General features: G+C 42.4%; 1 protein-coding gene across 15 annotated transcripts; it reads left to right on the top strand.

Annotated features, from left to right (window-relative positions):
* The first annotated feature begins 32 nt into the window (after positions 1–32).
* Positions 33–27,618, top strand: ctnnd1 (catenin (cadherin-associated protein), delta 1). Of its 15 annotated transcripts, none has more exons than XM_069530499.1 (23): positions 42–191; positions 6,905–7,052; positions 10,158–10,232; positions 10,347–10,469; positions 10,594–10,886; positions 11,023–11,113; positions 11,279–11,469; positions 12,468–12,723; positions 13,390–13,461; positions 14,474–14,624; positions 15,765–15,966; positions 18,248–18,365; positions 18,590–18,746; positions 19,941–19,958; positions 20,631–20,696; positions 20,901–21,028; positions 21,484–21,634; positions 21,740–21,935; positions 22,024–22,217; positions 22,772–22,819; positions 23,489–23,571; positions 25,008–25,062; positions 25,500–27,618. In XM_069530499.1, the coding sequence occupies exons 2-23, from the start codon at positions 6,912–6,914 to the stop codon at positions 25,556–25,558; spliced, it is 2,868 nt and encodes a 955-aa protein (XP_069386600.1). In that variant the 5' UTR covers positions 42–191; positions 6,905–6,911; the 3' UTR covers positions 25,559–27,618. The 15 variants fall into 15 exon arrangements, with proteins under 15 accessions (XP_069386607.1, XP_069386609.1, XP_069386611.1 ...); XM_069530502.1 differs by having other exon boundaries at positions 25,008–25,102; XM_069530500.1 differs by lacking the exon at positions 42–191 and adding an exon at positions 198–397.
* Positions 27,619–27,671: the final 53 nt, after the last annotated feature.

Below are 27,671 nucleotides of genomic sequence, written 5' to 3'. Positions count from 1 at the left end.
ATGGCACGATAACATGATATATCCTGTGTGCCTCCACCCCTGCTCCGCTCCGCTCCGCTCCGTGCTCGTCCCCTCCTCTTCCCCCCCAGCGGAGAGAGAGGAAGAGCAGAGACAAGTGAACAACAAGCCGAGGAGGCACAGGATAGGAAACTGCAGAGGAGGCACAGGGAGGAAGCTAGGAAACTGCAGAGGTGGGTGTTTTCTCCGTCTTCACAGGCGTGTTTTCTTCCGCTCCGCCACACCGACTTGTTTCTGGTCGTCTCATCCCGACTCACGTCCGCCTCTTCCCCCCGAGCCTGCGGGTCGTGTCAGCGGCAGCGGCAGTCGGCTAGGCCTGAATCCAGCTCCGCAAACACTTATGGACTTTGGGAAACAAGCGTAGCGGCCTCCAGAAGCGGTAATGAAACGCGTCTCCTCTGGTCCCGTGTGCTCGGAGGAGCCGGGGTGAAAGCACAGCACGAGGTGGAAACGGGAGCGAGTTTAAAATGTGGGGAACTTTGTTGTAATCGCAGCGTTAGCATGCTAACCACTGCAGCGCAGGCTAGCTCAGCTAGCATCGGTGTATTCCACTCGTTAGCTTGATGAATAAGTCATCCACAGTGGGACTTGGGGAAAGTTTAACCAAACTTTTACATGCAGGGGGAAAAGGTTCAGATGATGGCGACTGAGACACAAGTCTGCCCCACTGATATATTATGCTTTAGCTAATATGTGGCATTGTTAAACGGCTGCTGTGGTTTGCGGGTTGTTGTTGTTATTGCGTTACACGCTGAGTGCTTTCTGTCTTTAAAACACGGAGGAGATTCTCCCACCAGACTTTTCCCACAACTTCCCCCCCACTCGGGGGTTAACCGGACATGCGAGGGTACACGGAAGTGACCGGACAGCCCGCCGTGTCACACACCGCAAGTCAGGAGTCAAAGTCCAGTCTCGGATCACTTATCAGTTTCCCATTGTGTGCTGTTCCTGGAACGCCCACTCTCTGCGGACTGTGGCGCTGAACGCTGCTTCTCAGGTGATCATGCTCACCAGGTTTGTCTTTCTTTGGGAGATTGTCCTTTTAATGTGTTCAGTCTGTGGAGACGCGCAGTTTGTTGTTTCAGCCCCTGTCTCTTGATGTGGTCTGCCGGGTAGAGGAGGGAGACAGGGCTAGTGGTTCTGCTGGAGCAGCTAGGGACAAAAGCAGGAACCTGTTGTGTGGGTCTGGATGTGTGGGTGTGGTAAGGTGGCAGGCCTGTTTGTGGCTTCATTATTCAGACTCTTGTTTCAAAGGGTTGCAACACAGACACAGGGTTACTCAGGGGGACTTGACTGAATCTGCTTCAGTGGGTCACGTCCTCTGGTTTCACTTTGTAATCACGATCAACTGTAGTTTCTGTGTGTGGCTTTAATCATTGCGCATGATTAACACACAGACGTGTTTCTCATCACGTCCCAAGTTACTTTGATTTGTCAAATCGTTTTGATACTGTCAGCCGATCTGTGATTTTCAACACACTACGGACACACTTTCCAATTAACTGTGATTTGTTGATTTGCGTTGATACTGTCAGCTGAACGGTGAGTTTCAGTACAGCGTGGACATGCCTCGCATATTCCTCTTCAGCCCCCCCACCCTAGGGCATGTCTGCTCTGACCTGTTGGAACTGGAATGGAAGTGATTGTGAGCAAGTTTGGACAAGCTGTTTGTTCTGAAATGTCCCCTCTCTGTAAATGTAAAAAGGAGGGACAAAAAAGATCAGAAGTTGGATATTTCTTCTGCTCCCTACATTTTTTTTTCCCTATAGCAATTTTGTCTTTGGGGGCTGGAGTCTTGCTGCTCAGCCAGTTTTTTTTAACCAGGGCTATCATTTGTGAGCCACTGTAATGACGGGCTTTCAGAGCATGCCACGGGTGTGTCCCTCTGACACACAGAAGCTGGGGTTTTCTTGTACTCGCTCCTCCTCTCTGTCTGTGCTCTCTCATTCTTTCTCCTTTTTCTCATCTCTCCACCTCCAACGGTTCCACCTGCAGCTGTGTTTTTATTTGAACCGTGAGCACGTCATTGCACAGTCCATGCAGGGGGGTGTCATGTGAGATGTGTGATGATACTGACGGTGAAATCAAAGTCCACAGATTCCTCTAAAGCCGTGGAGCTGGACTGTGTTACAGTACTCTCCCTCAGAGCTGGTGGTTAACTTCTCGGAATAGTTCAGTGCCAGTTTGCCTTTTTATGGTCCTCACTGCAGAAATCTAACCAACTTCCTTGTTGAGTGGCGACCACGCTCTTTTTGCAGTTCACCAGTAGTAAATCTGTACGGACTGCTTAACATTAGTTTTTTTTGGTAGGCCATATTCCACAGTAGTGATTGACCAGGAATATTTATTAGTTTACAAAAATCGTTTGAAAATGAGTTAAGCCACCTGTACATATGAGAGGGGTTTTGTCTGTGATACTCTAACCCAGTCAGCTGAGTCAGTCTGATTACTCACCACTTTTATTACTTATATTTTGACTTTTGATGAATAAAGTTCATCATTTACCATACAGTGATTTAGTGATGCCATGATATTGATTTCAACTATAAAATACTAGTCCTACACCATGTTTGGCCCATAGAATGATAATAGTTCAGACTGGGTGTCGTCATTAGCTCCTCAATTCAAATTAGTTCCGATTCATTAGGTCTGTGTCAGTTTTGCTTGGGTATGAAGTTGCCTGCTTCTCATTTGTCTTTTACACCCAAATGAGCAGGTACACAGAAATAAACCAGCTAAAAATGCAAATGGATCCTTTCCCATTGCCAGTAGAGGAGTTTGCCTTTCTGTTTTTTTACCTTGGGCGTCATGTACCAAAACTGAGGTGCTCTCTCACCTCTCTGTCTTGCCTAATTAGCACATTCAACAGGTCTCACATTTCCATCCACAGCGTGGTTTCGAGTGGAGTTCAAATTTGCCCCGCAACTTCAGCCTGTATTGCAAATTAAATTAATAAATGAATTGTGTTTGTCAGAAGCCATTATTTTCAACAACATTGTAGAGGTGTATATTCTTACAATAGGATGGTTGTGTTAGTGCAAAAGGCTTCTCCGGAGTGGTTTGGATCTGAAGGTTGAGTAGTTGGCTTATATCGTGTTAAATCATTAAGGAGATTATCGTTATTCTTCTCCATGTCTCCCACCTCACACATGGATTTGCTTTTGTCCAGTGCCTCACTGTTTTTGGAAATCGATTGACTCTTTCTTAAATCCAGCCAGACAATTGGTGATAGAAGTATGATATGTATATACTTGGAGGAGACAGCTGTTTTCCTTCAGGAAATTGTTTGACCATTGTGGTATGGCATTCTGGGAAGTTGTGAAGGGTATTTCCTTGACGATTGATAAAATGATTATGACACACACATGAATAGATAATAAGGTGCATTAGCTAAAGCACTTGTTTGATACAAAATTTCTTATCTGACATTGGCGTGTTTTGTCTGGGAGGAGTTTATTTACCATGTGGGTTTTATAGTCAGGAAGTTAGAGGCATTCAATGTTTGATCCACTTCAAATGATGCTGCGGTATGAAAAGACAAGATTAATCGTGGTATTACAAACCCAGGAGATATTGAGCCTCATATTAATATTGTATCCAGATATATCAGTGCTCCAGTTAGATGTACTTGAAGTCACTGGTTCGTACTTTGCTCTTGTGTGCCCTCTGAGTTACAGCTGGCTGCGTGTTTCCTTCCTCACTAAGAATAGTTAGTTGGTGTCCTGTAGATTAGACAGCCGGCCTTGCAGAGGTCCCTGAACAGTCTGTATGGAGTGTGAGTGAATGTGTGGGTGGGCGTGTGTGCGTGCATGTGCACATGCACTCACTCTGCAGCTACCACACTGCAGGCCACATGGGAGGGTGGTGTTGGTGGTGGTGGGGTTCACGGTTTCAAGTCAGAACAGTAAAGGCAGTAGTAGTTGGAGGTGGGCCAAGGTTAACACACACACACAAGCCAAATCTGTGTGTGACCATTCAAATGAGGCTGAGTCAGCAGAGCATTTGGCCAAGCCACAACAGCATTTTACCATAGCTTCACCTCAGCTTTGGGTGTGGGTGGGTTGGTGGGTGGGTGGGTGTGCATACTGGAACAGAATGCACATCAGCCTGCCACAGCACCAGTGACTGAGTCGCTGAAGTAGCAATAATAGCAACATGATAATAAGGGAATACTTTGCAGTCACTCAGTGGGCAGTGGGTGACAGACGTAAAACCTGACTGAGGGTGTAGTGGACACTGACTGTTCATCTCTGTTGTGTTTAGGCTCTGGACAGTAAGTGGCTTAGCAGTGTATTTCCTGGGCTATCCCATTAGCAGATACGATTTAGCGCTGCCACAAAATGGACTTAGAATGGATTAATGATTAATGCCCTGGCATTAAGTGGCTAAAGCCATTTAAAACTCTCTCACAAGCAAATGCACTCTGCCACAAGAATGTAAGCGGTGAGACTCGTATAGCTACAGGCTCTATGGGTCTGTCTGACTATTGCACACAATAGACAGTCTTCTTCTAAACTCTCAAAAAGTGTTAATGTTGACAGAGGTGCAAAGAACAGCTTTGATTGGTACGTTGATGTGATGTGCTGGTGTCAATGCTTCATCGCTACAGACAACTTTAATGACACGTCAAATATTTGTTGAGACATGGCTGCCACATAAAGACTACACCCACGCTACTACGTTTTCATTTGAAAATGCGTTAACTCTGCCACAAATATGTCTGTGTCCAGAGTTTGAGAACAGAAGTTTATTTGGAAACGCTGCTGACCTGGTTTTAGTTTTGAAAAAATTGGTGCAATCAGTTTTCGCCCTTAACGTACTCAGAACTTTACAGAGGTAACATACAGCCACTTGAAATTACATAAAATTGTCTTTCAGTTTACACGCATTATCCACTATAGAAGCACTTTGTTGGTTTGTGGTCGACTGCCCCGATTGGGTCAGTGAACGTAACGGCTCCCACTCTCCCTTTTCCAGGAGTGAAGTGTTTGGCTGGAAAGAAAAAAACTTGGTGTGAGAGAAGGATGAGAGCAGTGCAATGAAAGACTGAAGGGCTCCCTTATTAGGACAGCTTCCAAGAGCTGAGACAGGATATGACACGCCAAATCTCACTGTGGAATGTATGACAATGGATGTGTGTGTGTATGTGTGCGGCTTATGTGTGCTACTGTCCACAAATGTGTGTTTTATTTTTCACACAAATGAAAAGAAACAAGGAGTCGCGTTAACTTCACTGAAATGCAACACAGCTTTGTTTGAGTATTCAAGGATAAAATCAATGTCAGCCAAGCACACACCTGCCACCTTCATTTTGATTCTGACCCCACAATCACTCGGATGCAGACACACACTCATGCTGGATACAGGAGTCTTTGTTCACTCTGACAGCCGTGTGTGTGCGGATGGAGAGCAGATTTGATCTACATGAGTCAGTGGACTTTGAAGTAGAAAATGGTTTTTGCCCTGGTTTGGAGATGAGCCACACTCATGTCATCCCATTACTAGACAGACGCTACTCCCGTAATCCTCCACAGATTCCTCATTCCTCCCTTACCAGGATGTCTGCTGAGGACGTCAGAGAAAAAGCACTTTGTCACTGTCATAATTTGTGCTGGAGTGACATTTCCTTATCATCATGCCTGTGTAATTCACCCTGAGGGCATCTATGGCATTTGTTAAGGCCACATTTCCTTCTTAAAGGCCACTTTGACAATTAAAACTTAAGTTCTTCTTTTCTTTGCTGATCTTGATTAGATGTTTCAGGCAATGTTTTTTGTTCAGTTCCCTTTACATTTGAATGATCATTTCACCCCCGTGTTTTGACTTGACTTGAATTGACTTGAATGAATGAGTTAATCTTTCTTCTGAATTATCTGATGTCATATTTTGATTGTAAGTCATGTGTTGGGAGATTGAGATATGAGTTTAAGTTTTGCTTTCACCTAATATATCACTGATATTTTACGTTTAGAATTGAGTGCCGGGGCTGATGAAGCTTCTAACACGTGACAGGTGCAAAAATGAATAAAACTAAAAGAAAACAAATATCTCAATTGGTCAAAAAGCAGTGTCATATGTACAAGACACTGACAAAGATGTCAAGAGAGTTTGTCGTTATTATTCTGCAGCTTTTCTTGAACTGTCGTTAAAAGAAATTAAATCTCTTATCACAGTATGGACAATATACAGTATTATGGACGTCGTGTAGATGAATTGGCATCCGTATTCCAGCCAGTAAATGAAGCACAGTAGAAAGTATGCTCTCACACTTGTCTCCCTCTCCATTCCCAACTGTCTCTACAACCTTTGAATTAAGAAGTGATAACAAGCTCCACACGCTGCAGCTGAAAACTTGGTGTAACCTTCTCTTGTCGTGTATCTCACTTTCCTTCTATTTTTAATCCTGCACAGCAGAAGGTGAAAAAGAATACTGAAACCCGGAGTGGTTCACTTGCATCCCTCCTCTCACATAGAATTTAAACTGAATAATCACTTTTTTAAAAATGAATTCTCCCATGATTAGCTTTCTCCTCAGTCCTGCTGTTCACCCTCCCTCTGTATCTTGCTCTCGTTCTGTCTGTAGTCACGTTTTCTCTCTACCTGCTACTTTATCTCAGCAGTTCACTCCCGCTTCCCTCATTTATCCTCCCTCGCTGTATCTCCCTGCATCTCCTGCTGCTTTTTAACCTCTGCAAACCAACTTCATTAGCCCTTCTTCGGTGTTTGTGTTCTCAGATCTGCACTGTGCCAGCGCCCTTTTTGTATCTACATCTACTTGGGGTTTTCACTCTTGCTGCATGTGTTTTCTTTGGATGAAAACTTGGTGATGGTTGAATCTCATCTGGCTCTCTGGTGTTGTTGACCCTGTCCTGTCCTCTGCTCTCAGCGTGTGAATGGAGCAGTGTGCGAGTACGGCCTCCCTGCTGGCCTCAGTGCGGGAGCAGGAGAGGCAGTTTGAGATGCTGAGCCGAGCTCTGGAGGATGAGCGGAGGTCGTGCGCCGGCACCTTGCCCCGCCCCCTCCCCAACATGCAGGTAACGGGCAACAAATCCCATGCCCCTCCCCCACCCACGCACACGTTCCATCGACAAAAGTCCATCGGATTCACCCTTCCTTGATCCGAGCTCATCCAATGTCATCTCCATGGTCACCCCTATCCCCTCAGTGTGGACTGGCTGGATGGCAGCAGAACATAGAGGACCTGACTAAAATGCCTCATTTGTGCGTTTTAATTTGACTGGACTCTTGATGCTCGCGTGAAATTTTGCTTGAGTTTTAGAAATTAAGATTTGACTCAACTAAAAGGACTAAGCACCTTCCAGTGAAGCCCTCCAGAGGAGGTCATTTTCACCCTTTGTTGCTCCTCACAGCTTTATTCAAAGCATTTTTGTCCATCCTCCATTGACTATCTCAGAAACCACCCTTACTCCTTCAAAATGAGTCTTCCCATCATCATCAGCATTATCATCATCATCATCTTATCCCTCCATGTGTCAAACTTAACACTGCCACCATCGCACTTGTCGTGACTGGTTCATGGGCTTTTGCATGCAGAGATATGTGCTTGCCTGCTTTATATTGAGGTATGATATCAGTCTTTTTCTGGATCATCGTGGAGGTGCAGTATGTCAACCAGCTGGTTTAAATTATAGATTTATTTCTGGTATAAGAAAAGCATTTGCTGCTACAGGTCAGACCTGTGATTCTTGATAAAACTCTTGATTTAGGGACAATTTCATAGCTGAAATGTGTTCCACTGTTTGCCTGCATGTAATCTCTTTAAACAGATTCTATATATCAGTATGTAGAATCTGTAGGTGAGGTAAACAATTTGGTGCTGGAATCCACATTCTCTACGTTGACCACATCATATTTGAGCATCTGGAATGAACCAGTGGGTGTACAGGTGTACCCGCAGTGTGAACGCACTCAGATCAGATAGTGATCCGATCAGGCCAGACAACATTTGGAGGTGGTCTGATCCACACGTGTCCACGTTCTTTAAGCGGTGTGAATGCACATCCGTCCTGGGCCACATATGAAGTGGCGTCCGATGTGCCGCTGCAGTCTCACTACGAATCAAACGTATTTTTCCTCCTCTTGTTGATTTGTTTGTAACCAACCCCACAATATCAACTCTGATCACCACGTAATGAACGATACTTTCCTTAAATTGGGAAAATCTTCATTCACAGCTTCACGAGGTTCATTCAGACTCTCCTGACTCGTCTCTCTACCTCTCTTTTGCTCGCGCCGACACACACACAGTGACATCAGCCACATCTGTAAACTCAGACTGGCTCAATTCAACATCGTTTGGTCTTAACTTACACAAATGAAGGACGTGTGCATGTAGAGCAGGGAAGTGAGATCCAATTACAAGTGGTCACAGTAGACAAGTTCAGGATGCATTTTAATGTAAGGTGGGAACACACATACAGTACTTAATCGGATTTCTCTGGATGGATGTTAACACCAGGTGTGTACAGGGCCTTAGTTTTCCACAGGTAAACAGTCGGTGTGGAAAGCAAAGGAGGCAGAATACATTGAACCGAATGCATAAGCTATCTACTTTTTAATTCAACTGACTATATGTGTAGATAGCTATTAAAAGAGATGAGCCAAAATGTCCTCTGGACTTAAAACACCTGCGAAACTATTTGTGTGGAAAAGTGTTCTTATTTGACAAAAGACTGTAAAAAGTGTACATCAAGTGTAGGAGTTATGGCCTAGATATCCCGTTTCCTCCAGAGGCTAATTTATCCAACGATAGGTGATGTGGTCCACGATTGATGCTGTCTTTGTCGTGGGCCAGTTAGTTAGCTGGTTCAGAGTGACCTCACAGACAGACACGCAGTCACACCCACACACACTCTCACACTTTCACTTCCTTATTGACACGCCTACTCATTACAGAGCATGAATAAGTGGACTTACACACACACACTCTTGGCCTAGAGGCAACCTTTGAAAAACACACTTAATAATCAACTGGGCTCTCCCTCACTTTTACTGTTGGTAGTGGCTCTTGCATGTGGGCTCTAAGTCACCGGGACACATTCCTGTCCCAGGTGATTCTTGTGGCTGATGAGCAGCAGAAATAAAGGTGGAGTGTGTGCAGTATAGTGAGAGCAGGAGAGAAATGTAGCTTGTACGGGTTCTTATCTCTATGTGTTTACATAGCCCAAAGGCTTTGGCATGCCTCTGCCACTCTCCCAGGCAGTGCTGCACGACCTTAGTCATTACTGACAGGTTCCCACATGCTCACATCTGCCCAGGACTTTCTACTATTCCCTCTGAGTCCTAATCTGCACCCAATTCTCTGTTCTCTGGCTTTTTCTTGTTAACCTGATCCGGGCAGAGAATTGCACTTCAGAAAGTTGTTGTTGTGATACGTGAAAGTGCTAATTGCAATTATTAGTGCATATGTTTTTTTTTATATATATGAAAATACATTTGTCCGTTGGAGACAACTGCATGTCATCCTTGAATCAGTGGTGAGCAGTTTCTCCTCTGGCTCCGCTTCTTTATTTTCATACCATCAAGTTGTGAAAGGGCGTTTCAGATATTTAGAGCTCCCCCTGTGGCTGGAATGGGAAGTGCACCACACCCATCACCTCTCCTGGGCAGGCAATGCCAATGGTGACGACATGAGAGAGAAACAGGTTTTATCTCTCTGCTCGTCTCTCATTCATTTCATTACTGACTAACTGTGCTTGTTTATCTGTTCATTCCATCATCAAAGTTCATTCTTGCCGACCATGCAGACTTCTTTGTTTTTGCTGAAACACAATGCAAACTATGAACCAAAGCACTAAACCGTCAAATAATTCCATTTTTGTTTTCATTGGTTTTTAAAAGCTGCTGCATGCTTGTTTTGTTTCTGGTCAGGCTGTCATTAGCTAGTTGTTACCATTGTTGTCATATGGAAAAAATTAAGAAACATTCCAGTTTTTAAGCTTTAATGTGAAGGGCATGAGCTGTACAATGGGTGCCAAAATTAAAATGAAAGTGGATGACGGTTGCTGCTCTCACTTTTTTTTTCTGTATTCGTATTGCTGGACAAGTTCAACTGCCTAGTGACTGGTGTGTATGCGTGTGTGTTGGATCCCCTAATGTGTATTCCTTTCTCATGGCAGAACGGCCGCATACCTTGTAATGCAGATATAGAGAGGCTGACACTGAACGAGGGTTACATCAACGGCACACATCACGTAAGCACCTATTAGAGCTCTCTCAATGCCACTTATTTTATTTTTAACATGCTTAACTATAAGGACAACCCATATGAAACCTCAATTTGCTATATTTCTCAAATATGTGTGTAGTTCAGGATGGAGCCTGGTCAGGTGGTGCAGGAGACATACACGGTGGAGGAGGAACCCCAGGAGGCTCAGCCCGTCGTCTCTATGACCAGTGAAGATGGAACCACTCGGCGCACAGAAACCACGGTACAGAAATGTAGCTGTTAACATTCATTGGAAGATTTTCCATGTGCTTACATTCCAATAACACTATTTCATGGCTGTCAATATTCAGCAGTAACATCTTGTTTTCCGTCTCCTGCTCTTTAAGGTAAAGAAAGTAGTAAAGACCACTACCACTCGCACAGTTATCCCCTCTGTGTCAGACACACTTTCCCTGGATGGTGGGGGATCAGTGACTGGCATGGGGGGTTACAGCACTCCCATTGACCGGGTCTACAGGCCGCCACCTAGTGGAGGAATGCCAATGGAATATCCCACTCACACCTTCCCCCGAAACTACCACTACGGGCCTCCTGGGGCTTATGATGAATACCGCAGTGGACCTCCTACTGACACCTATGCAAGCCTTAGCAGGGGAGGTCACATGGACGATCGCTACAGGTACCCCGTTTGTTGGAATTCATGTTTATGTCACTAGGATTCAAGCCATCAAGGCGAGGTAGACAATGAATTCATATTCTAATTGAATAATTTGTTCGGGTCTCGATCTCAACCTCTGCTTCCTTCTGTTCTCCAGACCAGTTCATCCAGATGGTTACAGAACGCTGGATCCAAGCTACAGAGCCCCCAGCAGGAACCAGCTGGACCCCTATGCTGCTCAGCCACAGGTATGTTCAGCTGTCACTGCATCACCTGCTTGCCACTCGTGCTAATTGTGCTGCTTTGTTTTATGTTTTATCTTAAGAATTGAACAGGATGTCATTTGGTAGACACCGGTTTTTCGATTGTCCTGTAGCTTTCATTACCAGACACTAACTCCTGCCTCTGTGTAGGTTGGACGCATGGCAAGTGCTATGGAGCTTTCCACCCTCCCGAGGTTTGTCCCAGAGCCTTATGGTCTGGAGGATGATCAGCGCAGCATGGGTTATGATGAGCCTGACTATGGGATGGGACACCCAATGCACTACAGCACCGTACCCCGCAACCATCATGCATTCCCCCATGGCCCCCCACGCAGGGCTGGGTAAGAGATATTTGTTTTTGTGGTGACTCATGTATGTTAATAGGAATCTAGAAGCAGGGGCACAGCGAGGAATGTTGGGCCACATGAAAGAATATGATACTGAACCCCCCGGCAAACCTAAACCACCCACCAGCCCTGAAAACCCAGTAGATGATCCATAGTTTAATAGAGAAAATTAAAAAAGTCTTATCAATAATACTAATAACAACAATAATAGTGTTCTCTGAGCGCCCCTGTCTGTGCTGGTTCCTTGTTGGGATTGGTTAATTTAAGGATGAGTAAAAAACCAACCAAAAGGTTATTTTATGTTAAAATGCAATTTGGATGCCATTACATTAGTCAGGGACTAAACTCAGACATAAATAATTAGAGTCTCTGGTTTGGTCACATTTTACGGGACTGTCATGGCTCAGCATGGTTAGATGACTCTAGAGATAGTGTGTACATTCTGAATAAAAACACAATGCACACTGATCTGAGCTCTGGGTTTGTGTTTGTTGACAACGAACAGTGTGTTGATCCTGCTTTTTCAGTCTGTCCCTGCCACGGAGCCTACAGTAGCCAACTAGCTGTATGTCACAACCAACAGTGCAGATGAATTAATGAACAGTTTTCCATTTCCATCTTGTCTGTGCTCAAATATGGATGTCAGTTCTCAGTTGAAGCATCAGCTACTGGCAGTCCATTTGTAGTTAGATGGAATAGCATTTGGCAAATTTTTTTTTAAGCATGCATAATGATTAATTTGTATTTGTTTTATTGTTCCTGTTCAAAAGTTTGATCTATAATGTGCTTCTATAGACATGTATATTCAAGGAATCAAGTGATTAAAGTTGAAGTAATTGAAATTTCCCAGAATTAATTCTGTAAAGCTTTAATTATCTGATGTAACTAAATGAAATTGGATCATAAGATCAGTGCTGATATACAACCCTAGTCCTTCTTATAAACAATAACAAGGCAAACTCTGAACACATGTTCATCACTTTCCTCCACAGGAGTTACGAGGGCACCTTGGACGGTGACATGAGCGGTCCAGGGGACATGTATTACTGGGCGGGAGGAGCACCACTGGCCCAGGGTGAAAGAGGAAGCATGGCGTCGTTGGACAGCACACTGAGGAAAGTTCCTGGTCCCAGTGGCTGGCGTCAGCCAGAGCTGCCAGAGGTCATCGTCATGCTCAACTACAGACTAGACCCCGTCAAGAGCAATGCAGCCGCATACCTGCAGCATCTTACCTATAAGAATGATAAAGTAAGAGATGCACAAATGCAAACACAGCAAAGCTTTTAGCAACTCATGATGTGTTTGGCTTCAATTTGTAGATAAGAAGCAATAATTTGTCAGGAGCGTGAGGATGAAATACACTTGTTTGAGTGAGTTGAGAGTTTTTTGAAAACATCAAACCTTTAATTTATGGAGTACAGTGGAAGGTTTTTTTTTTTCTTATAAAGTTGGAAGTTGACAGGTGATTCAGAAAACTGGCTTCAAATTTAAACTAATGATGCCTCAAAAGATGCTTTTTGAGGCCACAGTTATCGAGAACAACTATTCAGTGCCACATTTTGGACCAGATCAGTCAATGTTGCTATTGAAGAATTAGTATCTATATGAGACCAGAGCTTGAACTCTGGCTTGAATGTGTAGTTGAACTTTACAAATATCAGTGGTGATACAGTAATATTGGGGGAATGTCTTAAACTGCATTCATAGAAGAAAAAACTGGTGCAAGACAAGATTTCTTCTAATCTTAAATAAAAAGAGCTGCAAAAGACTATGTCGATGGTTTGAGTTTGCCCACAGAAGTTATTCTTCTTAAAGGATTTTCCATGACACAATTTATAATAAACAGAAAATTGGACTTTACCTGACCACCATCCACATCCACTACTAACATGCATCCTTTCTTCCTCTTTCCAGATGAAATCTGATGTGCGTCGTTTAAAAGGCATCCCAGCACTGGTTACCATGCTTGACAATCCAAACAAAGAGGTCAGTTTGCTTCTCTCTCCCCCACTTCTTGCCTTTCAGTTTATTCTTGACTTTATTACAAGTGTGCTATGATTGGACTAGGTGGGGTAAAAGTGAGGCGCAGGGAATCTTTCTTATGTAATACTGACACAATCCATTGGCCTGAGTCAAGTTTTGAGGAGAATGTGAGAGTAACACTCAACCGTAATCTTTGAAGAATGAGAAATGGAAATAAGCATTACGTATCTGACCATTCTTGTTAAATCCTGGAGATCAACATTTGTGCTAAATTTGGTTTTGACCGAAACATTCTCCCTTTCATTTCGGGTTAGGGTTGTGGTAACGTTTTGCTGATGTTTGAATGGACGTTACCAGACAAACCACATCACACATTCCACTGTCAGAGCAAAGAAGCATCTTAATTTCACATTTCATGCTCTACGGCCAAAGACTAGTTGGAAGTCTGGTGTGTGCCGAATGACTTGCTGACTGGGGACATGGGCCAGACAGCAACTACATCCACTTGATGTTCTTTTTATTTCTGTAGCGTATTAGGAACATCATAAAAAAACCACTTGCTCTGGAGTTTGGTGCATTTCTGAAAGCTGCTATATTTCACTGAAACAGAGCCGATAGCCAGAAGTTAGTGAGCAAGTTATGGAAAAGTGCACTTCTAGTAGTTTTACAGAAAGTGCATGTTCATGTGTTTTGGGGGCGTAGCTTTGACGAGAGGGCTGATAGGAGGGGGGTGGGTATCCATTGGATTTTTTTCCCAATGTTTTTCTGCTATTTCCAGGATTACCAACCCTAGCTTTAATGTAAAGTAACATTGGTTAACAGTGAAGAAATGTGGCCACCCTTTTAGGGTATGCTTGCATAGTATCTCCTGCCAAGACCCACATACTATATATTGCAGGCTTATGGTTTCAAGGGCATGCCAACTATCCCAAATCCATGTATGTGTTAGTGCTATCCAAGTGATAGTCCATCACGTCTAATCATTCATTAAACTGTTACCTCCATACTGTTCCAGGTTCACTACGCAGCCTGTGGGGCACTAAAGAACATCTCTTATGGTAAAGATGCAGACAACAAGATCGCCATCAAGAACTGTGATGGAGTTCCTGCGCTAACCAGGCTGCTGAGGAAGACCCGTGACCAGGACCTCACTGACACGATCACAGGTTGGAAGCACACAAAAACAGTTTCCCATCAAATATTTTCTTATTTTTCCTGCTTGTTTCTTTATCATTCCTTCAGTCCTGATGGTAGATGATATATTTGCGTGTCTGTGTCATTGTCAAGATTCCTATATCCTCTTCTGGATACCTACCTTTCCAAAATTCCCTAGCATTGGCTTTTATATCACTATTAATACAATATATGTATTGCTTCCAATTACACTTTCTTAAAAATAAATGACATAAGTAAACTAATATTCAGATTATATGGAGCATTTACCCATGTATTTATTGTAGTGCTTTACATGTCATTTCCGCAGGTGCTGGTTGGATGTTACATATTTTATGCATATGTATCTGTATTCATCTGGACTGAACTGTGACTTCTTAGGTTAATTGATAACTTATGGTTGTTGTATTCTCATTCAATCAATGATTATCCCAATGTAACTTTCTGAGTCAGAGAAAACAGCAGTTCATTTCTTGGTTAAATAACTTGTTTGGTTTTTAAAACATTAGAAAATAGAGATAAATGCCCAAAACAAAAAAGATCTGCGTATCATTTGTTAATAATTCAACATATTTCAATTGAGAATCCAAAATTGGATCTGATACCAAAAAATAAATTCCAGCTTGTTTTTCATAACTTTTATACTCAAAAATAGGAAATGAATGGGCCCAAAGCTGAATTTGATTTTGATAATTAATTTGTCCAACTGATGTAACTTGGAAGTCATTGTGTTATTAGCTATTTGTTACATGCCACAGGATCATATATGGGATTATATAAATTAATTTGAAGACCATGATGAAGTATATTCTCAGATTTAAGGAACATAAACCATCACATAGATTTTTTTGAGTAATAATTATTTAATTGTCAAAATAATTGCCCATTAACTTTTAGTCGATTTTGCTAATAAATCGATGATTGACTAAATACTGCAGCTCTAATATGATGTCTCATAGCAGATTTAATGGACTCTCTCTATTTAGACTGGTTAACACACAAATCACAAAATGTAACCATCCATAAGCCTTGTTTTCGATAGGGCTATTTTCATAGTGACAGTTGGTGCTGCAAGAATGTTGTATAACTAAACAGGACATTTTTGCATACTTAAATTTCTGTATTTTTCCCAGGGACGCTGTGGAACCTGTCGTCTCATGACTCTGTGAAAATGGAAATTGTAGACCATGCACTGCACGCCCTCTCCGACGAGGTGATGGTGCCCCACTCGGGCTGGGAGAAAGGGAGCAATGGAGCAGGAGGCGGCGAGGAGAACTGCAAGCCCAGACACCTCGAGTGGGAGACAGCCCTCACCAACACAGCAGGCTGCCTGAGGTAGGGAGGGAGAGAAGCAGGGATGAAGGTGTAGGTTGTATCAGAAGGCAGATTAGAGCTGTTTGATTATTGGACAGAGAGAGAAGTCGGCAGTGATGGTGAGATGGAACAGGAAAGTGGACAGATGCCAGTTTACCAGACGGATAGAGCTGTGGGATGTATAAGGGAGGAAGGAAGCGATGAAGAGTTGGCAGAGCAGAAGAGCAGGAAACACATGATGGAGTGGTTTTAATGGAGAGGCAAAAAAGTATCTATCAATTTTATGTGAAGAATTTTGTGTCACTAATAATCACAATGATAAAAATAGTGAGATGACTAACACCTGATGTGCGTTTACCGGTCAGAGTAAACTGTCCATACACTTTATAAACCTTTTACCTCATTTTAACAGATGTTGTAATTGCGTGACAGTGAAAGATTGAGAGAAAGAACTGCATTAAATGCCACAAGTGCGAATAAAACTATGAGATCTGACTCAGTAACAGGTTATTGATACTGGTGCGAGCTTGTGGTAGTTTGCGAAAGCGTAACAGCGCGAGGGAGCATGTGGAAAATAGTGTAAAAACATATGTTGGTTCATTTTGAAACTGGGGCAAATAAGAATATGACTTCCACATATAAACATGATGTCTGCATTGATTTTATATTGTGCTCATTGAAATAGTTGTGGGCTTAATGTTAGTTATTTATTAAAGAAGAAGTTCCGGTTGACTTAAATCGTCACAGTGATGAGGACGAGTGGAAGAGTTTACAGGGAGGGGGCGAGCAGAGGACAGTGGGGCATTGACTCAAACAGTGTAAACAGTATGTTCCAGCCTCCAGGTCTGTTATCTGTGCATTCCCCTCGACCATACGGTTAATTACAGCGTTCACTTGTGGCCTTAGAGAAGTATGTGTGAATAACTTGGTAATCTTGATCATTTGAAAACTTTGGTATTTGCAGAAAGGGTCTGGACAGTATCGTTCATTACACAGTATGACTAGACCTGCACTGTTAGATAAATCCTCCAGATTATTACTGAGAATGCACCAACATGTTGATCTTGACTTACAAATGTAGACGTTACTTTTATATTATAGTAATTGCTCACGTGCTTGTGGTTCACTGGTTCTTGCTTTTTCTTATCTTTATTTTTTGTTTGTACACAGTCAACATAATTACTGATGTGTATATCACATATCTCCCCATGTAACATGTATATGATCAAATTAATACAGCCTGAAGAGTTTTAACATAAACACTAGTTTTTGAACTGACCGGTGTATGATCTTAGGTAACAGTCTGACAGGTGGCATATTCAAAGGAAGTCTTGAGTAAATCCTTGTTTGACAAGTGTTGTATTAAAAGATGATTCCGGTAGGTTTCAGATAAATTGGGTGAAATTTATTTTTGTATATAAAGTCGAGTAAAGCAGTGAATGGGAGACTTGGAACCCCTTCAGACATTTTAATGCCAGGTGTGAACAAATGTGTGTAGAGCTGTCCACAGATGTTTAATACCAGGTCTGAAAAGGGCGTTCCACACCTATGGTAAGTAGCTCCCTATGTCCTCACACATGCCTGTCCAAAGTGCATAAGAGGCCTGGCGGTTGGCAGACAGAGGTTGAATTATTTGGTTCTTGTGTTTCCGCCAGCAGCTGCTCTGTTATTGCGTTAAAGGTTAATCTAGAGGTAGGAGATCTAAAACTGACTAATCTTCCCCCATTGAAGTGTATACTTTCTGTTCAGAAGGTTTCTTTCTTTCTCATCCTGTGCACAGACAGTGACTTCACCTGACAATAGAATCATAGAAATGTAGAAAATGTGGTGGATGATGGCCCTCTCCTGCGCTGCTGTGCTGATTTGATTTAGTTTGTATTTACTATTATAAATGGTGCAGTGAAGTAAAATGAGTGCCCCCTGCTGTGGAGAGGAATGCGTCCTGTTATTGTGTGAGAGGGTGCGTCTGTCACCAGGAAAAACCGGCCAGCCCAAAACACCAAGGCTGAATATCTTGGGTTTCGTATCAGTTTTCCATCCATCCACTGCTGTTAGATCTTTTATGTGGGACTCAATCACAGAGCAAGTAAAGAAATTGGTCCCGAGCTGTAACTTGAACCAAACTCTTTGTAAAGCAGGAGTTTTGAACAGGAGTTTCATTCAAACAGATCTTGGGGGGGAGTGTTCAAGCATTGTGTGCAGGAATTCCTTTTGTAGTGACTTGTTTATTTCTCTAGCCGCTAATCCCTATTTTGTTCTACATTGTTCTTTCTCATCCTCTCAACTTTCCGCTTGTCTGAAGAAATGTGAGTTCGGAGCGAAGTGAGGCGAGGAGGAAGCTGAGGGAGTGCAATGGATTGGTCGATTCGCTCATGTACATTGTCCAATCCCAGATTGATTGTAAAGATGTTGACAATAAGGTTTGTGGATTTATTTAACATTAGACATTTGAAGCATTTTCCCCCTATTTACCAATTTTTTTTCAGCAATAAGTGAATAAATAAGATTCAGTATATGTTTCACTGCCAGTGGGTGATTTGGTGTAGTTTTTATTGAGACAATTTGCAGGATCAGTTTGTATTAAGATAATACAAAAATAAGATTTCATACTTTTTCTCTATCATCTCTTTTTGTCACCCACCAGTTGATAGAGAACAGCATGTGTCTGCTGAGGAACTTGTCCTATCAGGTTCACCGTGAAATCCCTGGCTGTGAGCGCTACCAGGAGGCCGCGCCCATAAACCAGGGCCCCGCCCCCTCCAGCCAGAAGGGCGGCTGCTTCAGCTCCCGCAAGGGCAAAGGTAAGAGAGAGAGAAAAGAGCTGTATTTGTTTAGTCAGTAGGAGAAAGAATCAGAATTACTGTGATGTCACTGTTTTCAACGGTGTCTTACTCGTCTAATACTGACACACACACACACACACACACACACACACACACACACACACACACACACACACACACACACACACTCTTGCACAAACATTTGCTCGCACAGGAATGTGAACAATTTCCCCGACTGAGAGAAAGCTCATGCTCTCTCACGCTTTGTTTGCGTTTCACTGAGAGTATTGATTATTTGGCCCTCAACTACACAAGCCCTCGCGGCTGTTTTGTGGTTTTTTTCCAGTAATAATTATAAAATGATTTCACAGTGGCAAAGAGTATCTCTCAACATTGATATTGACAATAATTCAGATACCGTGTCCCCCCTTCTGCTTTTCTTTGTTTTTGATGTTTCTTGTTTTATAAAGATAATTTGAGTCAGTGTGATATTTTTAGATTGTTTTCATTATCCATCAATCTTAATTGATTAACAAATTATTATTGTAGTTTATGAAATGTCAAAATTTGGAAAACAATTTTCATCACAATTTTCTACAGACCAATGTTTTGCATTTTGTCCTGGGAAATGACTGAAACGATTGATTGAAAATCTAAATATTTATTTATTTAATATCCTATAAAAAAGATCATTGTTATGTAGCCAGAGCATTGAGTTGATGGTTGTTTTTTAACAGCGATCTCTCAAGAAAATAAGATTGACTGTAATTGGACTTTTACATGGAGCCAGACTAGATTTGTGATTACAATGTGATAAATGAGACCGAATATATAACTACTGTGTGAAAGAGAAGATTCCATCTAAAGAACCTGCTATGCCTGCAAAAGAAATGTGCAGTGCCATGCCTCAAACTGATTCTACAGAGCGATTGCGATGTGTAATATGAAATTACATGAACAAGTGTTTGCTTTACTTTGCTTTATTTGACACCTTCACACTTGGCATGTCACATAATTGACTGTGTGTGGTGGTAGCAGTGCCTTCCTGATGTGGTCAGGTGTTGACTGGGTGCCTCAGTTATGGCTGCTTTGCCCTTATCTAAATGCTCTCTCTTCCTCCTGTTCTGCCATCCTGTCCCTCTTCATCCCTTCCTTTTTTTTCTGTCCTCCCTCCTCTCCATGTTTCTCTCGTGTTTTTGTGCTGGGCTACAGATGAGTGGTTTTCCAAAGGTAAGCTCCTTACCTCTGTATGAATGCACTGTGCTTCTGCTGCCTGCTTTTGTTGTAGTGATAGCCGTAGAAGAGTAGCTATAGCTGAGCTAACAGGTTGTAGTATTGTCTTGGTACTAACATGCACGCTTCCTCCTCACTGTGAAAGAATTATATTGAAATATGCATCACTCGTTGGTCGGTTTCTATTTTACCTTGACAATATACATCTAACCTCAAAAATTATATTTCTAAGGCTACATCCACACTACTAAGTTTTTATTTGAAAATGCATCAACTCTGCTATGGAAATGCCTGACGTCCACTAGAGTGTAGAGAGAGGTCTGGACAGGCAAAAATGGAGATGGTCAGAAAAAATGACAAAGAAACTCTGATTGGGTCTCTGTCACAACATAGCCTTTGCTGATTCCCAAGGCTCCTATCACAAAGACCCCCTTTAGATAGAAAACAATTGGCATTAGCCTCAGCTACCAGTGTAGGACACAACATTGATTATCACTTACAACTGTTGTGCAGTTAAATGCTGCATTGTAGTATAGACAGGGATTCAAACTGATTTCAAATGAATACGTAGTAGTATGGATGTAGACAGACAGTAGATACAGTTCTCTAAATAAATCGATTATATATTTTATGTGTTTGTAAGACTGTAATTTTACTGCTTGCTTCCAGGAAAGAAAGATGAGGATACAGGTGCAGATGTAATAGACATTCCAAAGAGGACCACGCCTGCTAAAGGTAAAGAGTTGTGTGTCAACACTTTCACTGTATATATTTTACTGGCAAAAAGAAGTAAGCAGGTGCTAATAACACTCATGTTCCCTCTGCCTCTCTTCTATACTTGTCTTCCCTTCTGTTTCTTCTGCTTCTTCTTTACTTGCATCTCCATACTTCTCCTCCTTCTCCACCTGCTCTCGGCACTCTCTCCCTCGTTCCCTGTAGGCTACGAGCTGTTGTACCAACCAGAGGTGGTCCGCATCTATACCTCTCTGCTCAAGGAGTCTAAGAACCCCACTGTGCTGGAAGCCTCGGCTGGAGCTGTTCAGAACCTGTGTGCCGGCCGCTGGACTGTAAGAACAACTATCTGCATTTTTTTCCTTTTTCAGAGCCCCATAGCTCTCTGTGCTGAGTCACTATTGTCCCAGATTGAGGTAATTGGAGCAAACATGAACAGAGACCAATGCACGGCACTGGCTGTGTTCTCCAGGAGCAAACAGAAACTAGACAATATCAAGTCATTTTATACAGTTTGGGAAATGGAGTAAGGCATTAATATGCAGCATTTACCCATGACCTTGCTTCTACTTTTGACTTTGAACATCCATGTTTTTGGAGAGGAAAAATTTGCAGCATACAATTAGTGGGAGGATTATTAATCAAGCAAAAGTAGTTTGAGTTTCTTTCCTTGGGAAAGATGTCAAATGTTACTTAATACTTGCCGACCTCCGGTATGAATACAGTGTAATCTTTTGATATGATCATCTACCAAATGCTGTAAATGTGCTATATGTTTGTCTGGGGTCAGTATGGGCGATACATCCGTGCCTTGCTGCGCCAGGAGAAGGGATTACCCATGATAACAGAGCTTCTGGCACACGGGAATGACCGCGTGGTCCGAGCCATGTCTGGCGCCCTCCGCAACCTGGCTATTGATGCACGTAATAGAGATCTGCTAGGTGAGTGCTTTCTGTGTGTCTCAGTTGCATTATGTAAGAAATACCAGTAAGATTCAAAGAAACCAGAATAATACTGTAATGTTTTACCCTCTCACGTGTTTTTAGGGAAACATGCAGTGCCTCACCTTGTGGCCAACCTGCCCGGTGGGGGTCAGAGTCAGCCTGTGCGAGCGCTGTCAGAAGAGACGGTGGTGTCGGTATTGAGCACACTTCAAGAGGTGCTGGGCTCCAGTTTGGAAGCAGCCAAGACCCTCAGGGCCTCACAGGGCATCGAGAGACTGGTGCTCATTAACAAGGACGGGTGAGACACTTCACAGTTTTGATTTTCTTCCTCTCATTATATTATCTTTTTATTATAAATTCTGTCCCTTTGCTCTTCTGTCCAACAGTAATCGCTCAGAGCGGGAGGTGCGCGGTGCCGGCCTGGTGCTGCAAACAGTGTGGGGCTACAAGGAGCTGCGGCGCACTTTGGAGAAGGACGGCTGGAAGAAGACAGACTTCATGGTCAACCTGAACCCTCCCACCAACAACAGCAGGGCCAACGGCGGATATGAGGACAGTACTCTGCCACTCATAGACAAAGGTGAGTGAGTGAATGCTCTTACTGTTGATTATGTACATATCAAAGATTCATTAAGACTAATACCTGCAAAATAAACTAAGTTGATTATTATTGTGATTTTGATATATTTTAAATTATGTATTATGATTTCTGTCATCTGAATTGATGATGATTTTTGGTATTTCAGTCCAAACTAAGATGTGTCTGATTTACTAGGGGCTTGTTCCTATATAGTTCTTATATCTGCATATTTCAAAGAATAAACTAAGTTTCATTTAATTCATAACATCTCAACCTGCTTAGCAGACATTTTAGGATTTACCACAGTGTCTTTTTTAGATGATCCAAACTAGAGTTGTCCATCACCAGACTGTGTTTAAATGTCTATTAAATGTGTTAAAGATCTTTATGCTTTTTGACACTGACTTAAACGTTTAAATATATATTTGCAAATAGTAGCCAGCTTGAATCCAACACTCGCACACCTACACACGTCTGTCGTTGGCAGGAGATGCTCTGGCTCTCTAAGGAAACAGAAAAGTGATGCTCAGTGTGTTTGTGTCTTTGATACACAGGCGGCAAAGGGGACCGGGAAATGATTCCAATGAATGACTTGGGACCAGGTGAGCGTAAAAACAGAGAAGACACACACACACACACACCTGGGTAAGGGATAAGGTTTGGGTTAGATTGTGATTAAAATCAAGTGGGAATCATCTTGCCTTTCATTTCAGCGCCCATCAAGTGAGCGTGGCCTCACTGCCTGCATAAGCTGTTATTATTGCAAGACTAGAAGCTGCACGGATCATACCGCAGAGTCCTGGCATGTAGTTGGATATATAATTATACTTTTATTCAACGAAATACAGTTGTTACACCAGAATGTAGAAGCTCTTCTGCAAACACGCAGACTCACACTGACTGTGTGAACAATAGACATGCACGAGACGAGCAGATTAGCGATGCAGCCGTCATACATATACATACATCCAGTGTGGCCCGCAGAAAACACCCACTAACATCTGGGTTTTGTCTACAATGGGAATGGATACAAACGGCATTCAACCTCAGGACAAATGACTCAACAGCAGACACAAGTTTTTGTTGGCTCCGGCTCTGATCGGCTGTGTTGGAACTTGGCACCATGGATGTTTGTGTACTCGCTGTTTTTAACATCTTGAGAACAATGTGCGACAGCCAATTTTTTTCATTGTGTCATGCAAAATGCAACACTGGCAGGACAGACCAACACACATATTTACCTCTGGCCTAACATATTTTTCTCCTTGAAGATGCCTACTCCACACTGGACCAGAGAGGGAGAAGGAACACTCTAGATAATACACTCGAACCTGCTGACAAAGATGCAGTACAGGTAACCACTGGCTACATGTGCACACACAACACCCCTCCTACAATCATTACCCTGCATGACTGCACCTTAAAGCAAATTGACCTAACTCCCTTTAATTCTAACATAAACTCTACAACATACATCCTACATCTCTCCCGGAACACATGACTGTGAGAATGAATAGTACAGATGAGACCAGACCTTTTCTTACCAGCAGAACGGTTTCTCACAGGATGTAATTCTGTCACATTTTCCAGTGAATTCAGGAAACATTGGCGTAGTCTGTGAAGCAGAAGCTGTTGAGGTGGGAAAAAAATTGGAAGTTGTGGAACAATGCCTTGCAGTGCACACTTTGTTTTTTGTCATAATTGTTTGTATTTAAGAGAAGATGTTTATATATATATATATATATATATATATATATATATATATATATATATATATATATATATACATACACAATTTTATTTTTGATAAATTCATCATAGGATTAATCGATAAAAAAATAACTGATAGGTGCAGCCCTAGACCTAAACCCATTGGGACCCAAAATTTAAATTAGATTTGAGCTCTGTCATGCCGGCTCGGCTCTCTACTATATCCGATCAGGTTCACAAAGAGAACTACAAAAAGCTTACCTCTGGCTGGGCTTGTTTTGATTTCTCTGGGGCTTTGATGGATTCAAACAGAAAAATGCGACTCGAGATGCATCTGTTGCACAAAACTGTAGTCTGTGCCTTGTTGGATGATTGAAACCTGAGCCAAGGGAGGTGCCCCGATGGGGGAACAAGAGTTTCTTCTCCAGTTGCCTCTCCACTCATCAAGTGGACGAGCGAGCTCACCACACCTTAATTATCAGGTGCCTTCAGGCACCTTGCAGGATATACCGACTGTGTTTTACTTTTGATTTGCTACAAGATGAACTGTATTGAGACAACAGCTGAGCATTTCAACAAAATATGTAATTAGGCTATTCATGTATCCCAGTGATTAACAATCCATGTTGTGGTGATGACTGTGACACCCTAATACAGTATCTTCACCTTAAGCTAAAAAAACACACACACACACACACACACACACACACACACACACACACACACACACACACACACACACACACACACACACACAGCATGTTGATGCATGACTCATTAAAGCACTGTGGTTGATGCACATAATTTCTCACTGGTGTTCTTTTTTCCCCTGAAACACGACGGCATTTAACAAACCTTTTCTAACCCCTTATTCTTTTTCTCATCCAATGCCTCATTTCTCTCCATCTGTCTTCTCTTCTGTTTCTTTTCTTCTTTTCATGTTTTCATGTTGTTCACACTTAACCCTCTTCCTTTACTCACCCCCTCATCACTGTGTGCCTTGTTTCTGTCTCTCTCCTCCTCTTTCTGTCTTCATCTATCACACACTCCTTTTCTTCTCTCTCCCTCTCTCTCTCTCAGGGAGGGATGTATGGGGAGAGGCAGGCCTCTTTGCCTCTAATGGATTCTTACGATGGTTAGGCTACACCCACTGTCACACTGCATGTCAGCGCATGGTATGTGTGTCCCCCCGGCTGCTCCTCTCAGCTCACTGTATGGCCTGATATCTTGTGTTGTGTAGTAGAACTGTGACATTGTGTGTTTGACAATGACCAGTATTGTCAGTGAGCTTCCATAATACTGTATTTGAATGTGTTGTTTTTGCCCCCCACTGCTGGTGAAAAGTGTCAGCGAACGTTTTTTTAAGTTCTCCTCGGATGTGTTTTTTTTCCTCTCTGCACAGTTTGTGTAACGTGTTGTAACGATGTTGCCTGCAGCCACGGTTGTGTACCGTACTTTTCGTGTATTGTGAATCTTAATTTTCAAACATTCTTCCCACTTGCACCCGAATGCCTCACGTTATCCACTGCGCATGCTCAATGCCCACACTGGTGGGCTCTTCTTCTCTTGCAGAAAAACTGATCGTGTGCATCACGAGACGACAGCCTCCTCCCACCTACTGCCCTTGTTGAACTGACGACGGGGGACCACCATGCTGCCGATGGGATTAACACTCAACTCTTCTGTCCCTCCTCACTCTTTTTGCAGCCCATCTCTCTCTGTCTCTCTCTCTCTCTCTCTCTCTCTTCCTAACTCTCTGTTACATTCCTCCCCTACGACTGACACACTAATAAAACCACATGAAAAACTGAGGCAGAGCTACACTCCCTGTGGACTAGCGGATGTGACACTATGACCACTTTAAGCTCTGCGAGACCCTTAACTTCAAAAAAAGAAAAGATGCTGACCACTCGATCAGATACTGTGGCAAACACACTACATCACTTCACAACAACACTACGACTTGGACAACACTAACGCTCTCTGTGGCGTCATCTGAGGACTTTTGTATTTCTTGGAGGTCGGAGCGTAGACTTATTAAACATATTAAAATGAACCAGAATCAGAACAGGACAGTTTTTGGTGAAATTTTACATAAATGGCTATTATACTCTGTTTTGATCAAACTGAGGGAATGTTTCTTTCTTTCTGATTGTTAAATATGACAAAAAACATCTTACCACCAAGAACCAATGTTTATCAAGTAATCAGACATGTGTAAACCTTCTGCTTCTGTGTTGGTAGTGGTTGCTGATCTTTTTGCTTTGCTCTGTACCACAGTAATGTACATGTGCCAAATGACACTGCTACTGCTGCGACTGCCAATATTGAATGCGAGAACTTCACTCAAACACAAACTCTTTTTGACAGCAGCTACATTGAACAGTCAGCTGTTTTGATTTGTACGCAGTGTTCGTCAGTGACAGACCAACCCCTAGGTGCATGCGAATGCTGCATTGTTCTGTATTTGATTGTGATCTGTAGATATAAAGGGGACAGAAATGGAGCGGAGGACTGGATATTACAGTCTGTACTATGTTTCTATCTTTCTGTAACATGTAAGCCTCTTTGTAATTCTTTGGGTGATATCACAGGATTCAGTGGGTCCGTCTCATTGTCCCCACAGATACGTAATCTTTATGAATGTGTACATACAAGATGGTCTCGAACAGTGGGTTAACTGGAGTGCCTCGCTCATTCAGGATAGGTCTGATGGGTGTGTTCAACATGACGTTGGTAACCATTTAAAGAGTCTTTTTCTCAGCAGGTTACTAATTGGAATAATACTGTATATGGAACTCAGCAGTTTTCTATTCTGCAAGATAATGGAAGATGTGAACTTGTATGTATGTAAGAGTTGATTCTTGTTATTGGATTCTTTTTTTAACGAGGTATAAAACTCTTGAGTTCTGTATCATTGACTGCTCCGCAAACCCACAGCCTGCCTGGCTTTACCACTTCAGAACAGTACATGGGTGATGACGCAGTATTGTCTGTTTTTGTTACAGTGCTCGTTCTGTAGACAAATGCATATTCCTAGTGCCGAGTGAGATGTAGATACTTACTGAGTGGTAGATTTAAAGAAGCACTGGGGAGGCTAATGTGTCTTCCCCCCCCCCCCCTTATGTTTTATTTGAACATTTTCTGTGTTATCCACGACCAACTGAAACACTACAGAGGAAGCCTCAGTTTCTCAAAATAACAAGTTGCCTTTGAGAGCGGACCGACTAAAAGACGAGAGGAAGGTGAGGGTTTGTGGTAGAAAATCTGTGTAAGGAGGCATAGACCAGAATTTGCTATTAGAGAAAGTGGAAAAAAAAATAAAAGCACATTAAAACTATATATACAAGAGAATATTTGTTAATTTTAATGATTTTATATACTTTTTTTTGATATTCTGATTTGGGTTTAATTGTTTCGGGTGCTCTGGGTGAACGCATATGCAATCAGTTTTTATGTTTAGATTGAAAACTTTCAGTTAATGTCTTAATTGAAAGCAGAATACATTAGCTAAACAAAATCCTCCAACACAGTCATCACGTACTGGAACACTAATGGTTGAGAACAAAATCTGATTCTGGACTACACCTTAATCTCTTTGCCTTGGCTCTTAAAAGTTGCACATTCTCATTTATGATTGAAATATGTAACTAGCAATACTGTTTTTAATAAAAAAGAAAATGATTTGTCAGTCTTTGTTTTCCTGTTGTTGTCGATCACGCTACCTCGCGGTGAGTGACGCGT

This window comes from Paralichthys olivaceus, chromosome 8, assembly GCF_024713975.1.
Source record: "Paralichthys olivaceus isolate ysfri-2021 chromosome 8, ASM2471397v2, whole genome shotgun sequence".
Classification (NCBI taxonomy): Eukaryota; Metazoa; Chordata; class Actinopteri; order Pleuronectiformes; family Paralichthyidae; genus Paralichthys; species Paralichthys olivaceus.
This window is presented reverse-complemented; position numbering and strand designations above follow the sequence as displayed.

Coding starts and splice junctions, on each gene's coding strand:
- ctnnd1 (XM_069530499.1), top strand. CDS start 6,912: ATGGAGCAGTGTGCGAGTACGGCCTCCCTGCTGGCCTCAGTGCGGGAG. Junction 11,470..12,467: donor GGCCCCCCACGCAGGGCTGG/GTAAGAGATATT, acceptor TTTCCTCCACAG/GAGTTACGAGGGCACCTTGG. Junction 21,029..21,483: donor TGTGTGCCGGCCGCTGGACT/GTAAGAACAACT, acceptor GTCTGGGGTCAG/TATGGGCGATACATCCGTGC.